Consider the following 15,453-nt stretch of genomic DNA (forward strand, 5'->3'; position numbering starts at 1 on the left):
AGTCCAAGTACATTCTTTTCCATCCACAGCAAATCACTCCAGGCAGAGCTCCAACTGACAGGGAAACACAGTAGAAGGGTGGGGAATCCTTTAGTGCATATGCACAACTTGAGCTCTGGCTGCAGATAGTGATTTAGGTCTCTTTAGACACCACTTAGTGCTTGATCCTGAGATGTGAAGAATACTCTACTGGCTTCAGAGGGAGAAGGTGGGTGCCGAACATCTCTCAGGTTCAGACCCTGAAAACTGTCACTCACCTATACATCAATAAGACTACTCAGGTTGCAGGATCAGGCCCAATGCCCTTACAAACAGATCTAGTAGGAGTGGAGAGTGCACAGCACTTGAGAACTTTAGACCAGAGACAGCCCAAAATTTGCACCATTTCATGACGGACCCATGCTAACTCTCATGGACCACCACTCTAAACTAAGCACTCTCTTTGGTTACAATTCTGACTGTAGGACACATTTTTTGCCTCTCTATCCCTAGGCCCAGTCCTCCTCTCAAAGAAGTCAGTAAAAGTTTTACCACTGGCTTCAATGGGAGCAAGACAGGGCCTTATATTAATAAAGAGTGTTTGCATATAAACAGGGGACCAGATTCTGCTGTTGGTTACCCTAGTTAGATCAGGATCTTTGTTTCTCAAGAATTTGTATCTTCTTGTTGCTTATTCAAAATCCTATACTGGGGACAACTATTTCCACAGCTGTGATGTCACAAGCACAGGATTTGGGGGATGAATGAGAAGCAGGAGAAGTTAAAGGAATCAAACATTCTACGTTTATGAAAATATTCTCAGTAATAAAGACCCAGGGGCAAGAAAGTTGGGACTCTCTATCTGAATAGACAGATTAGAGTTTCTTGTCCAGAGACAGCAGCTCATGAAGGGTCTGATCCTTTAAAAGATGCAGAGTTTCCCTCCTCCTGAAAGCTGTGAATTTGCCATGACTTTTGTGACAGTAGCTGATGTTAGGACATAAACCCAAGTCTGGGCCATTCTGGCCTGCCCCTTACTGAGTGAAACTCCACCAGGAAATTTCAGTCTGGCTCTACTGGAAAGCCACATGAGCTTTTAATTAACTGTTGAAGTCATTTACTAAAAAGCGTTCACAGTATTTTAACTAATAAAGGATACTTGACTCCAAATAATGGGATCCCATTAACTTCTGCATTCTCCCCACCCTCCCAGGTTGTGACTTCTGCACCTTTTGCCTGACAAAACCATTGCAAACAGCACTGCCATAGTCAGCTTCTGCTGCAATCCAACCAGAGAGAAGTAGGATCACACCTTACACCTTCTACTGTGGGACAAGTGAGTTACGGAAGGGCCAGAGCTAAACAGAAAACAAGTGAAATTTACTGTCCTTCCCATTTTCATTGTCATAGGAAACAAGACTTTGCAAACACTACCTGCTGATTGTTGAGATACAATAGCACAACAGATGTCCAATTTCATGGCATGTATCTTAGTGCCAACAGAGAGACGTGCTGTGACTATAGCACCAAAGGTATTTAAACACATTGATTTTAATCCAGGTTAATCTCTAGATAAAGCCAATATTGATTCCATGTTAAATTGGACGCTGCTAAATGTGTTAGGGCTAGAATGTATTTTCTTAAAGAAAAAGAAACTTTACAAAGCCCAATAAGGAAAGAAAAGTTTTCATTAATTTCAGTAGGAGCAGGTTGGATTTGCACAGACTTTAGAAAGAATAGCATCACATGCGAGAGCTGGAAAGTAAAGCTGATCAGTCTGATTTCTCTGTCGAGAAAGTGTGAAATGCAAAAAAAACTAACTGCTTAGACAGAAATGAATAAATTGCAACTTTAAAGTTTTTTTAATCCAGAATAATTAATTTAATACAGCTCTGAATAATTCAGAGCTAACCCAGAGATCCTCTTCTAATTTTACTCAAACTCTCCACTGAAAAGAGTGAGACACAGATGCAGGACTGGTTCCTAAGCATGATCAGCAGAGGTGTGCAAACCATGGAGTTTTAAAAAAAGAAAAATCTGTTTTGGTTTCCTGTAACCAGGTTTCCCAAAGCGCCTTATAAAAAATAATCAGAGCCATATTGTCAGGAAGGTGACTGTTGTCCAGTACAGGTTTCCAGTTAGAATTACTAAAAGCAATTTTACTTTGTCTAGGCTTTGAACCATTTACAGTCAAGGGAAAAAACACCAAACTGACATCCAACTGATAGCATATGTAACTCGTGCTACCTGCAGAGCAGGCAGTTCAAATACCACGTAGCTCCTCTTGGCCCTTACCAAGGCCTGAGCCAGCTCTGGTTAAAGGCAACGGAATGATTTATTGACTTCAGTGGGAGTTGGACCAGGCTCTGGAAGAATCAGCAGCCCAACAATGGGAAGCTCCATAGCAGGAAGACTTCCTTGTCTTAGCCCTCCCCTGCAAAGCTCCCCTTTGTAAGGCTGGGACCATGCAGCATGGCACCAGGCCTACCTACTCACACAGTGCAACAGTGGGAACACCAACAGGGTAGGGAAATGGCGCTGAGGGTGGGGCGGTTCCATAACTACACAGCAGAGTGTCATTGGGAAGGGTGATAACTATTGACTTTCAGATTAACACTCAACATAGTTTAAAAGTCGCCGCCCTGTTTGGGGTCCATAAGAGACTCAGACAAAGAAATAGCAGGATATCATCTGTCCCATTATTTAATACATTCAAATAGAGAACTCCAATGCAGTTTCTATACACTCCCTTACCTATTAGGTGGAGGCCCAGCCTTCATCCGCCCTCCTATCAGAGCCACAAAGTCCGTTTTGAATTCTGTTTTGATAATGTTGTTCTCTGGTTCTTTCTCTGCATTTCCTGTCCTTCCTTGCTGAACCTAAAGAATTAAAAAAAAAAAAAAAAAAAAAGATTTCTGTCTTTGGTTACCAGCTGAGTAATAAGTCATGAAGATCTGCTCTTCATAGGTTCACGCAAAATAAAGATCCAATCTTCAGCCAATCTCACAGTTTTGCAAGTTGAATGCCTTTTCCACTCTTGGCCTGCTGTCCCCATTTTTAAATTCCCATTAGAAGCCCCAAGATATACCTAACCTGACCGTGGTCCTCTTTTTCCAGTCCTTAATTCAGGGAATAGAAATTGGATATGGAGGCTTTTCCCTCTAGCTCACCCATTCAAATCCTGCCAAGTGACCAAAAGCTGTTACCATCTGAGGCCATTCGGTGGCCCATGTGAAATGAGTTTGGTGGCCATGATGGACAGGAATCCACATCACAAGAAGTGGCAACAAAACTGGCAAAGTCTCAGCAGAGATGCCAAGAAGCAAATAGGCCAGGGAGACAATGCCCCTCGCATCACAGTTGGCTCCTCAGATCAGACTTAAGTCAATGGTCTGTCAACTCTACACCTCTCACCAGCACTAAATTCACACACACAGGATCCACCAACTTGAGGGCTTTGGCAGTGTTACCAGCCCAGCTCCACAGCCAGACAATCTCGAGGGTACAGCCTTCTCTGGGAATACACCTAAGTCTCACCATCCCAGGGGATTTTTATTTGCCATCATGTCAACAATCTCCATGTTTGCTGGAGTGCATCATTCAACCAGGCAAGAGAACAATTTATTAGCTGGGGGAAGAGTTAAAATTGTCACCTCCACTAAAAAAATGTCCAGGTCCATCATTCTTGACAGCTTGCCTTTCAGTTAACATTCCAGGATCACATTGCTAAACCAGCTTCCATTTTTAGACTTGCACTTATGTGCCCACAAAATGAGCAGGCTTTTGTGCTGCACCCACACACTGGATAGCAGGTTACTTACTGTGATCTTATTCTCACTGCTGATAGGTGGAGAGGGATCCAGTCCAAGCTGAAGCCGTCGCTGTTTCTCACAATAAGCTTTCCATGTGTCTTCACTGAATCCATAATTAAAGTAATCAGAAAGGTCAGCACCTGAAAATTAAGCCACAAATCAACAGAGTGACTCGGAGAACACGTGCACTCTCAAATCGCTCCTGAAGTGCTTACATGGAGAATTTAAAATTTCCAATGGAGAATTAGACATGGGGTTGTTCTTCACTTTCTGTTCTGAACTTTGTATAGTGTTGGTGTGAGAGTTTCAAAACTGTTGCATTCCTCGTAAGAGGTGGGTACGTCTTAGTAGGGGCCAAAATATGAAGTGCTCTGGGACCCTGTGGATGCAAAGTTCAACACAAATTCAGGATATTGTAAGAGAGATAGATAACTTATGTGAATTCACAGACAGTTCTTCACTGATTTAGTTTTTCATAGTGGTATCCTGTATTAGTCCTTTCATAATTTTATGGAGGAGTTTAATGCTGATGAAAACTGTCAGTGGCACAGATTTTTTCCATCTTTGCTCTGCCAATGCTTTTCTATTCCGAGCTGGACTGCCCTTTGCTGTTCTGATTAGAGGTTCTCTACACCAGGGCCTGCCCACTGTGCTAAACTGCAGCCTTTATAACATGGCTTAAACCGCACAGACTTATTGTTCAGTTGTGATCTCAACCAGGATTTGAACTGAGATCTCCCAATTTGTATTAACCCGCTATGACATTGGTGATAATTTTCGGGCTTATTAAGGAGAGACTATTTTGCTGACTGATCTTATTGTCTAGGACATAGCCCAGAAGGCTGCTAAGGAAGAGGCTACTGAAGTAGCACAAAGAATATGGGCTGAGCTTGTGCTTTAAATTTTACCTCAATCCATACTTCAAAATCAATATTATTTTATGACTATGTAGATCATTCCTGGTCCAGAGATGGGTCAGCAGGACAATAATGATCCCCACGCTCGTATCTCTGGATTGTACTGGTATCACTGCTCTAATTCTGTTCTTTCCTAACTTCTTCTCTTCCTAGTCTCTCTTTCACTTCATAGTCAAATCCCCTGCAGAAGAAAAGGATAAATTTTCTATTTACATCTACACCAATATCCCTTCATCACAAAGTGCCTACTGATCAATACTTTAAAAAAAGTAACACAGTGATTTGAATTTTCCACTGTGTCTCCTACTGCCCTTCATCTCAGGTGGGTGAGATGTATCAAACACATCTCATGCACCGCCTTCCAAAAACACTACTTACACAGCACAACCATATTTTTGAAGGACAAATAAAATATTAGCTCCCGGCCATATATGAAGGAGCAAGTGAATAGATTTATGCCAAGACTGATAGATTTTCATGCCAATTTTGCACGGCTGCTGTAATAAGTGTTTGGATCTCTCTGGACTTTAGTTATTTTGTATGAAACACGGCTGAAAAATGGAAAGACTTCACTTCAAGTATGTTATAGTTTGTACATAAGAGTCACTTTGATGTAGAAAACTCCCCAGTACAAAACCAATAAAAATGGAAGATAAAAGAAACTTCCTATATTTTAATCTTAGCATGTTACATAGCAATTTTTATCTATAGATCTCAGCGTTCTACAAAGGTGAGTATCATTATCCACATAATACAGAGACACAAGCTGAGGCATGGAGAGTTAACTTGCCCAGGGTCACACAGTTAGCCAGTGGCAGACCCTGGAGCAGAACCCATCTTCTGACTCAGATACTCTTGCCCTGTTGCACACTGGCAGGAAACAACCAATATTTCCTTCCAATGTGTAAATCAAGTTATTTTCCTTACTGGGTTGTTTGGTGGCTTTTTTGATACATCAACTCACATTAGAGATGTTCCTGTCAAGAACTGAGTGTGATTGCTTTCCTTAATGATATACATTGATTATGCCCCAACTCCCACTGACAACAATGGGAATTATGTGATTGAATGCTAACTTGCTAAGAACAAACTGTCTATCCCCATGCTCCTTCATGAACCTGGTACTTCCCAGCTCAAGCGCTGACATTCCAAAGGAGCACCAATGACAAGGCTGCACAAAGGGTGTCCTTGAGTTTAGCCATGATGGGCTAAAGCATACCAGTGGCTGTGCATCAAGAGACCACCTCTCACCTACAGCCAAATCCTGATCCCACTGAAGTTAACAAAAATTCCAACTGACTTCAGGATTTGGCCAAATGCTATTATACTGCTACCAGAGTCTCATGTCTTAAGAAACAGAGGTTAATATAAAGACCAGCTACTTTTCTTTAGGAAAGTAAGAAACGGAATACAAGTCTAGCCCAATTTCTTCTGATCACTGCTGAAATTGGCACATGGCTCAGTAACTCTAGTTAGCATCACTAATTGCTCAGAAGAGGAGTCAGAGGTTGAGCAGTAAGGGTTGTTGGATTTCTCCCTCCATCCCCCAGGGCAGCAACACTTTGACAGAAATTATGCATGAAAAACAAAATAAAACAGAACTGCAGAAAATATTTACCACAAGAAACTCTGAGGCCCCACCTGGTTTCCTCCACGGTTTGTCTTCAAATGAATCTAAATCCACTTCTATTACAGGCAATCCATTTATATTCCCTGTGGCATCTAGATCAATACCTTTGGGCTGCAACTTGGCTTTAAAGAGAGAGAAATTGTTACTGCTTTTAATGTAATGTTTCTAATCCACCAATTTGATGAGCGCATTATTCAGTTTAAAATAGCTATTATCTGCTATGAATTTAACATCAGCTCTGCATTTGCCATTTTCCAAACGTAACCAGATCTAACTTTGTAGTAAAAAAACAACTTCCAGTGACTTGTGAATAGATGGCCATGGTGTTATAGCTACTAAACCTGGAGAGCTGGGAGGCAAAGAAAAAAAGACCCCCAAAATACCAGCACTGTAGATGAACCAAATAAGCCATTTAGGCAACTATGAGATTTAGCTCAGAAGAAAATATTAACTTTTCTCAAGATCATTCAGTGGAATCCCCCTCCCCCTAAAACCGACGCAGACAGGTCTACTTTTAATGTTAGCTTTGGGCTTGATTTTACAACAGGCCAACAATCCACTGGAGCCAATAGGAGTCCCCGGTGCTCAGCACTTTGCAAGAAGAAAAGGACTCTGGAGGCAACTACATCTCCTCAATTCTCCTCAGCCAGAGGGAAGATAATCACCACAAAGGGACTGGGAAAAGGGAAAAACAGGGCTTGCAAAAAGACAGTTTCCCATACAGAAAGGAAAAGAAGGGTATAAGGGGAGAGGACATATTGAAGAGATATTTTAAACCCAACATATGATGTAAAATATAAAACTGGCAGAGGTACTGAGGGCTGATTCCAGCCAACTGATTAGTTAATGGTCAGGGGCCAGAGTCTTCTGCCCTTACTCCTGGTGATTAATATCTTACACTGCAAGTAGCCCCACTGATCTCAGTAAGCCTACTCATGCAGTGAGGCAACACTCAGTGCAAGCAAGGATAGTAGAATCCAGCCCCAAGCATTAATTCTCTAGTAATATCCTGTCCTGAACAGATGCTGTGTTGCACAGGGATTGTCTTTTTTTCCATTTTCAGTTTAAAACAGCAATTACAACCTGGCTGCCTGGCATTTCCAGGTGATCAATTACCAGCTGGCTGTTCCTCGAACACATGTTGGGCCATCAATTCTCCCCAGCCAGCCACTAATCTTTAAGAAACTAACTGCACGGAGCCCATACTTGCTTTAAAGAAGATTCTCTTTTTTGAGGGTTGAGACAGTAAGCAATATTTTTAGCTGGCCCAGCCATTCATGCCAGGGACTTCAGCAAAAAGCCTGTGCAAGAAGTTTGAAATACCCCAAAATACAGATGGTAAAATAAATATTATGATTATTAATACCTGAAGAGGATGTTCCATAGCCTCTGCCTGTTTTTAAGTTTAGATTCATAGGAGTCCCCCTAGATAGGAAAGAATGAGAAGAGATTTGCATCAGTATTTCAATATATGGGTTGAATTTTTTGTTGTACGTTCTAGCCTCAATATACCCCAGCAGACTGGAAGAACATAAAGTGTTGTCCCAACCAGCAATGCCCTTTGCTTTATCTGAAGCATCTTTGTGATTTATATTACTTAAGACTCCATTACTTTAAAAATTAGGATTACACTTTACATGTAAAGCTATTGATGGTGAAGAGAGCAGCATACTGAAATGGATATCCAGCAGTGTACATTTAGATAAGCAGCAACACACAAGATTGTCTGGACTCAGAAGCAGAGCCTGATGATTTCCCCAATGTTTGTAGGTACCATCCTGCCAGAGAGCATACTTGTGACTAAGAATTAGGATGGAGCTGGGCAATGGGGGAAAGAATTGTAGCAGCAAGTCTGTACAGAATATGAGAAAGGAAGGGAGCACTCTGTTTCACAATGAAAAAACACAGAATCCAAAAAAGGATGTTTGAAAAATTCTAATGAATCAGCGATTGCATGAATGGGGCATCACTCTTTAGAATGATCCATTAGACCCCAAATCCTTCCTGCAAAAGCAGAGGGGAGTTATCCTTGCAACGAAGGATTAGAATATGCTGCAATGAACAGGTAAAAGGTTTCCTTAAGATGATGGTTGCCAGCAGCAACCAGAAATGCTGCCCCCTTATTTCCATCTAATACAGAATAGTAAATGTTATTCAGACTCAGATTCTTAACCATCTCAGTGACAGGTGGCTGGTTTGCAAATCTGGTCTCACCATACCTCAGCTGTGAAGAATTGGACAGCTGAAACAATTAATGAATTCAGGGCTTCCATTTAATTCATCTGCTGTTTAGTTTGATTCTTCATTTAAATTCATCAAAACCTCAAGAATTAAAGTAACTTTAAGAACTTGCACTACTTCCCACCTTCTATTTCACTTAGTCAAGTGCGCCACCAATATTAATTATTCAACATGACGGCAGTTGACATCTGGAGTATTAGCCTCATTTTACAGATGGGTCACCCAGTAAGCCAATGCCAGAAACAGGCATTAGCCATTAAACTCACTGCCTCTTAAAATGGTAAAATCAACTGCTTTTTCCCCCCTGAATCACAATAAGAAAGTTGGTTATTAAAACAAGCAGCAGGCACTGTAACCAGAAATACATACATGTACGATGGCGCTCCCGTTTTAATGTTGCCAATGGTAACTTTCACATCATCATCATCATCACTGTCGCTATCACTGTCTTCCTCCTCATCTTCACCACTCGGGGGGGCCTAACAGTAACACAGACACATGGGGACTCATTGACACTTACACTCAAGAAATTCACCTGGATGAGAACGCAAGTCTTAAAAGCTCAAAAAAGTAGTACAGGTTAGGAAGAATGATTCTGTTACAAAGACTTCCCTTTCCACTTGGTTAATAATCAAGAATTTTATTTAATTTATTTTTTTTTAAACAAAAATTTTTTCACCTTTCATCCAAAGGATGTCCGAACTATTTTCAAACTAACTCCCACCACAGCCCTGTGGAGTTGCCTAGGAGTGTTACTACACCAGTTTTGCACATTAGGTTCTGATTCTGGCAAGTGCTTAAGCATACATTTAACACCCACCAATTTCAGTGGGATGCTATCCTGAATCAGGGCCAGAGAAATTAAGGTACAGAGGAGTTGAGAGGCTCAAAATGAGTAATCTCAGAAGGCAGTGGCTGAGTCAGAAGTAGACCTTGGCAATCCCAACACCTAATACTCTGACCACAGGCATTTTACGTAGAAAAACTACATGCTGTAATTAGCACCCAGAATTGCTAATTAATAATTTGTTATGGTATAAGTGTAATAAGCTATATTTAAGATGACAAGTAGTAGTCCCTTTTTATCTGAGCCTTGTTATACACTAATATTTACAAGTCGTGAACATGCACTGTACCGCAACAGCCAGATCCAACAGTTATAGCTGTAACACATACATGTTGTGACATCTCTCGGTCTTCACTGGTGACAGGCCGGCTCTCCTGAGGAGCATCTTGCAAAGGATGAGAAGATTCTGCATGTCTACCAAATATAACAGATCAAAATAAATACACGTGACCCATGGAGCGACCTATTCATGTTTCTAAAGTGCCCATCAGTACAGAATCAAGATAACATTCTGATCATAGTTTTATCAAGAGACATATTTGATTCTGGTGACTGGTAGTAGAGTAGTTAGCGCAAACTCAATCTCAGTAGGTTTTGCTTTTATTGGTGAAAGGCAATTTAGAGTTCCTGAAGGATGCCAGATGGGCAACCTTGCACACCAAACACTTATTTATCCACAGATCAGCTAAGGTACTTGCAGCAGCTCTGAAAGATTCCCAGTTTGCCTCAACCCCACTACTTCTAAGGGTATGAATGTGGCTCAGTCTCCATAGCCCATTCAATCCTTGGCCTTTCCCTGAGACTGCCAACAAGACTGCCAATTATATAGGCATTTTTAAGTGAAGAGGACACCTGCCCAGTAGGAATCAGATTAAGATCAATTGATTCCCTTTTTACAAGCCACCAAACATCAACAACATTCAGTTATTCAGGACTTGGGCTGAATTTTAACCAGTCACATGGAGATTAAAGGACAGGTAATTAACAATCCCATAGACCATCCCATTTCCTTATTCATTGCAAATTAATCCTAATATACATTATTGACCTTTCAGATTTGTTCTGTTAACTAAAGATTGTGGAGCAAATGTTAGTATTGTTTATTGCATTTTCCAAGCAAGCCAGTCTCAACAAAAATCATAAGTACCTTATGTGTTATGGAACTAAAAATCAGAAGGCGGCATATTTAGCCATGGAACTGGAAGAGTTATTTTGAAATTCTAATAGAATCCTTTTTTTAAAGTTAAATTAACTGAGGACTTAAGGGCCCAAACATGACAACACTTACATCTGAGCAAAGGTTATTACTGGGGGTACTCCCACTGAAGTCAATGAAGATACTCATGGGGATAAGCACCATGCCTGTTAGTGAGTGTTTGCTCCCTTTGGGGTTAGATCCTGCAAACACATGACACACAGAGGCCACACACTAAACAGATTAAAGCCATTTTAGAGGCTGCACAAAAGGAGACACCTTCTAAACTAGGAAGCCAAAGATCACACTGACATAATGAAGCCCAGTAATACAAAATCTTGGAAGTGGTTACCAAGAATCAAATAAAATAAAAGTCAACCCACTGCAATTTTGTAAACCAGTGGAGCTCTCTTATTAGTAGGCTAGGAAGACAAGATTATGGAGAGACGGACAGACCTAGGCAAGCAGGCTAAATTAATTCTTTATCAACTGCACAGTCATGTTGGAGGAAAGGTAGTGGAAAGTTTCACAAAGAAAAAATTGCAGTAATCAAGCCAAGAACAAACAAAAAGTACAGACAAAGATTTCAGCAGCTGTCCTAGTAAGCATAGGTACCACTATGGTCAAATTCCTGAGGTGGTAGCAAAAGCACTTTAGTTACTGAATTAGCATAACAGGCTTCAAAAAGAAGATCACTCCATAACAACTCCAAGGTCACAGGCATCAAGTCATTGTGCAAAGATAAAGAGAAGTACCACGGGAGGAAACTGCCACAGATAGCTCCCCAAAATCTTTGGTATTCTTTTCACCAAATCAAAAGCGATTAAGAGCATTGATCTTAAACCACAGAATTGTCTCAGAATCCAAGATTGATCGATCAGCCAGCACCAAATTAAAGAAAAGCAACAAATGTTACCTTCAGCTTCAAATCACAGGAAGTATCTGTGGATGCGTATTACAATTTGTGAATTGAAAGTTCAAGTACACATATATAAAAGTAACAGCCATTTTCCTACAGTTTTAAGAAGAGTGAACAAACAATCACTTTGACAGGATTAGTGTCATCACTTTTATGTTGGTAATATTCCTGGGCATTTTATTTCCACCCCCTGAATCCCAACATAATGCTTTGTGCAGTAATAAAACAGCCCTTTTACAGCTCTGCTATAATTTCACAAAATCCTCTGCATCAAGGAATGTCAAGAGATACTGAAGACATGTAATTTGGTGTACACTGTCTTCTCACGGATAGACAACATATTCAGAGATCATCATACTGGAATTTCAATGGTTAACAAAGAGTTTAGCAAATAATCATCTTGCTGGCACATCTCACAACCCATACAAAGTTTATATGTGGGACAAAGACTCAAAATGAGGACTATAAGGAAAATAATAGCAGGAAGCAAAATAATAATAATAATACTTTGCAGTCAAGGTTTTAAAGTGATTTGCAAACATTAATAAATTGAAGGATGTAGCTCCTTTATCTTATGGAGAATTTCTGATAATCTCATGTAAATCATAAAGAGACAAGAACACTATTTATGTAGGTTAGCAGTACATTTATGTCTAAAATCAGAGACTGTCCTTGTCATGAGGAATAGTTGATATTACGTTTGCTAAGTAATCGTGCAGTAAGATAGTCCACAGGTTGCTTGCGTGTGTTCATATTGGCTGAATTAGGATTCTTGCTCCAAAGAGGAGAATATTTGTAATGGTCCCAAAGTGCAGCAAACACTGGGCTCAATTTTCTGCGTTTCTCAACACCCTGAACTCCAGTTTATGGCACCTGTTCAACAATCCTGAAATTCCTATCATACGTACATATACAAAAAATATTCAAATGCAGAGACCTCTGGGGTGGAGGGAGGCACAGCTGGTGCATACCACACTGCACAAGTATGGGGAGGGTGGGGATTTTGGTCAAGGATACTGCGAGAATCCTCTAATCTTATTAAGAATCCAGTGTAACTTTTCATATCACCACTGAACTTGTTTTTAAGGTCTCATCCAAAAGATGTCCAAACAGTACAACATACATACAAATCAATTTGCTGTGATGCAAGGGGATTAGTTGACTCTGTCAAGATCTGAAACTAGGCTCAAAGTATCTAGGAATTACAAGCCTGATGCTCAGACAACGTTCTCCCCTCCAGCAGATACAGTTATGAGTGACTAGTTTACAGACTTACCTAGCAATTGGTCCATCTTCTTGCTTACCAGTGGTGTCATCTGCAAATATGATAAAAATAACGTATTAAATCAAAACCCAAAGTGATCAGAACTTATAACACAGTCTGGGCCTTTTGGGGAAAAAAAACTATCATATACACACACACATTATAAGTAATGATTATTTCCAAGCAAAGCTCAATATGAAATAAAGCAATGAAAAAGTAAGATTACACATCCTTGACAACTGACAGAATTAAAAAAGGCCTTTGAATGCCAGACCCCAGATTATGCAACAGAATGAATAAAGGCACCTATCAAGCCAGGTATGGATCTTGGCTCCAAGAGTCTTCACACATTTTTTTCTGTGGGAGAAAGAGACCAGGCTAGGTGGGAACACGACCTCAAGTCAAGAAGTTTGCAAAAGCAAAAATCAAGAGACCAGAAAATATACTGACCTTAATTGACCAAAAAAATGTAAGGTCTCACAATGGTAGGAAACGCATGAAGTGATGGAGCATTGAAAAAGATGCCTGGTAACTGTTCCAAGAATGCTCTGCCAGCAAACCCAGGCTCTGACCCTTCACTTGGATACATAAGGAGCCCCAAGTGGCACAGGGGTCCACTTGCATCAATCCAGGGGCCCAAATATGCATTTACCTGACAGATTTTAAAAGTTATTATGCACGCCAATGTCTTGCTATTAGAGTTTCATTCTGCCCCACTTACTTCATTATCTTATCACTGTTAAAAAGTGATCATATACAAGCCAAAAAATCCTATACTGTATTAAACAGCATCAAAGACTGTGACAGAAGAAAAAGATTCTGATGGAAGGTCAACTCCAACTCCAGCTCACCCAGCTGAGGTAGTGGATTCAGACTTACTATTATCGATATAGTGCCATAAGCATGCGTGACCCTTTGCAAACAACTGAAAGTAACAAGTTTCTACCCTGAAGGAGTTTACAAGCTGAAACAAACATAAGCCAGTAAAGGATGACAGTAGTATCACACACAATGGCTAGGACAACAAAGTAAGGAAAATTAGTAGGGTATATGTGTGTACATACACACAAACTTCAGCAAAGGGAAGGAGAAAAATCTACAGAAACCCCATGGAGTCTATAGAAAAAAAAACTATGATAGATTAGACAGGTTAAATAGGTAAGAGTCTTTCATTTGATTGTGGTCTATCAGCAGTGCCACAACCCTATTCCCACGATCCCTATTCCACTCCCGACATAACATCTTGCAATGGTCAGTGGAATCTAATACAAGACCATCACATAGGCATGTACTGATGGATATGGAGAGGCTCCTTGATTAACCTACAAATCCATTAGTCAACTCCATCACCTCTCCAGGAGGCGAAGGGAATGTGGCTGCTCAGAAGCTCAGGGGAAGGCAGACCATAATCTGGAGAGCGCCTGTGCTCTATCCTAGTTTACTTTGCCTTCTGACTAGTGAGGGCTTTCCTAGGATATGCCTACACAGCGTTACAAACCTGGGTCTATGCACTCTGTGTTTCCAAGCCTGCACTTGTACATCCACACAGTATCGTTAAGCCTGGCTTTACACTAGCTAGACCCCAGTCTCACAGCTGCGCTAACATGTCCACACTGCACTTTACAGACTCGGGTCTGCGGCTTGAGCTGCGTCCACACTGCCGAACGACCCCAGTCACCGCGGGGCTGGGACCCACCCCCCGGCAGGGTCATGAGCGCTTGCTGGCCCCACTCAGGCTGGTTACTGTGGGCGGGCTGGGCCCAGAGCCGAGCCGGGCCTGGGTGAGGTGCAGTGCGGACAGACCCCGCACCCTGCCCGCCCGCCCGCCGGCCGAGGGGTGCTTGGGCGCTTCTCGCCCAGCGCATCCCCCGCGGCGACTCGGCGCAGGCACGGCCGCCGCCCGATTACCTACCCCCGTACAACCAGTGCTCCTCGTCCTCCTCCGCCTCCAGCGGCGCCGCGCCCGAGGCGGGGGGCTCCAGCTCGGTGGCCATGGCCGCCGCGCCCTGGCCCGGGGGATGCGCCGGCACCGGCCGGGCGGGAGGAGGGCAGGCGGCCTTCGCCGCCACAGGGCCGCGCCGCGCTCGGAGGGGACGCGCGGGCCCGGCGCGCCTCACGCAGGGGGCCAGGCCGCGCCGCCCCCCATGGCCCCGGTGCGTTCGGCGCAGTCCCAGCCCCGCCGCCTGCACGCGCCGCTAACGGGCCGCCATCGCTCTTTCTCTGGAGGAGGAGGAAGAAAAACCCGCGTGCGAGCCGGATCCGCCGGGTCCTAGCGCCGCCCAGCCCCGCCGCGGGATCAACAAAAGGCGTTCTGCATCCCAAACCAGCGGCGTTCTGTCTGCTACTGCGCATGAGCAAATGGCGGCCAGCGTTCCTACTGAGCATGCGCGGAGATTAAGCACCTGTGCAGTGGGAAAAGTGAAGCCACAGTGAAGCGCCTGTGCCCTCTATTTTCGTGCCGCCAATTTTCCATTGGCGCTTAGCTTCGCTCTGGGCATGTGCGGGGCGGGGCTTGGTCCCTTCCTCGAGCCTCAGGGCTGAGAGCGGTCGCGCCGGCAGGGAGGTTACAGCTCTGGCGCTTTGAGAGATCGGGAGCGTGTCCCTCTGGGCCCAGCCCGCGCGCTGGGTGAGGACCGTCCCGGAGGTCCT

At 42.8% G+C, this 15,453-nt stretch overlaps 1 protein-coding gene across 2 annotated transcripts in view; it reads right to left on the reverse strand.

Annotated features, from left to right (window-relative positions):
- LOC127056601 (pre-mRNA 3'-end-processing factor FIP1-like) overlaps positions 1 to 14,827 on the reverse strand; it is a 31,516-nt gene extending 16,689 nt beyond the window's left edge. Inside the window, exons 1-8 of one of the 2 annotated variants that reach the window (XM_050964663.1) lie at positions 14,717 to 14,827; positions 12,817 to 12,856; positions 9,756 to 9,840; positions 8,949 to 9,058; positions 7,705 to 7,763; positions 6,350 to 6,460; positions 3,801 to 3,931; positions 2,734 to 2,858 (exon numbers count right to left, since the gene is read on the reverse strand). In XM_050964663.1, the coding sequence (XP_050820620.1) occupies positions 2,734 to 2,858; positions 3,801 to 3,931; positions 6,350 to 6,460; positions 7,705 to 7,763; positions 8,949 to 9,058; positions 9,756 to 9,840; positions 12,817 to 12,856; positions 14,717 to 14,798 (743 nt within the window). In that variant the 5' untranslated portion in view covers positions 14,799 to 14,827. Of the gene's footprint in view, positions 1 to 2,733; positions 2,859 to 3,800; positions 3,932 to 6,349; positions 6,461 to 7,704; positions 7,764 to 8,948; positions 9,059 to 9,755; positions 9,841 to 11,537; positions 11,564 to 12,816; positions 12,857 to 14,716 lie in introns of those variants that run through there. The other variant, XM_050964664.1, reaches the window with a different exon arrangement.
- Positions 14,828 to 15,453: the final 626 nt, after the last annotated feature.

This window comes from Gopherus flavomarginatus, chromosome 8 (genome assembly GCF_025201925.1).
Source record: "Gopherus flavomarginatus isolate rGopFla2 chromosome 8, rGopFla2.mat.asm, whole genome shotgun sequence".
NCBI classification, from domain to species: Eukaryota; Metazoa; Chordata; order Testudines; family Testudinidae; genus Gopherus; species Gopherus flavomarginatus.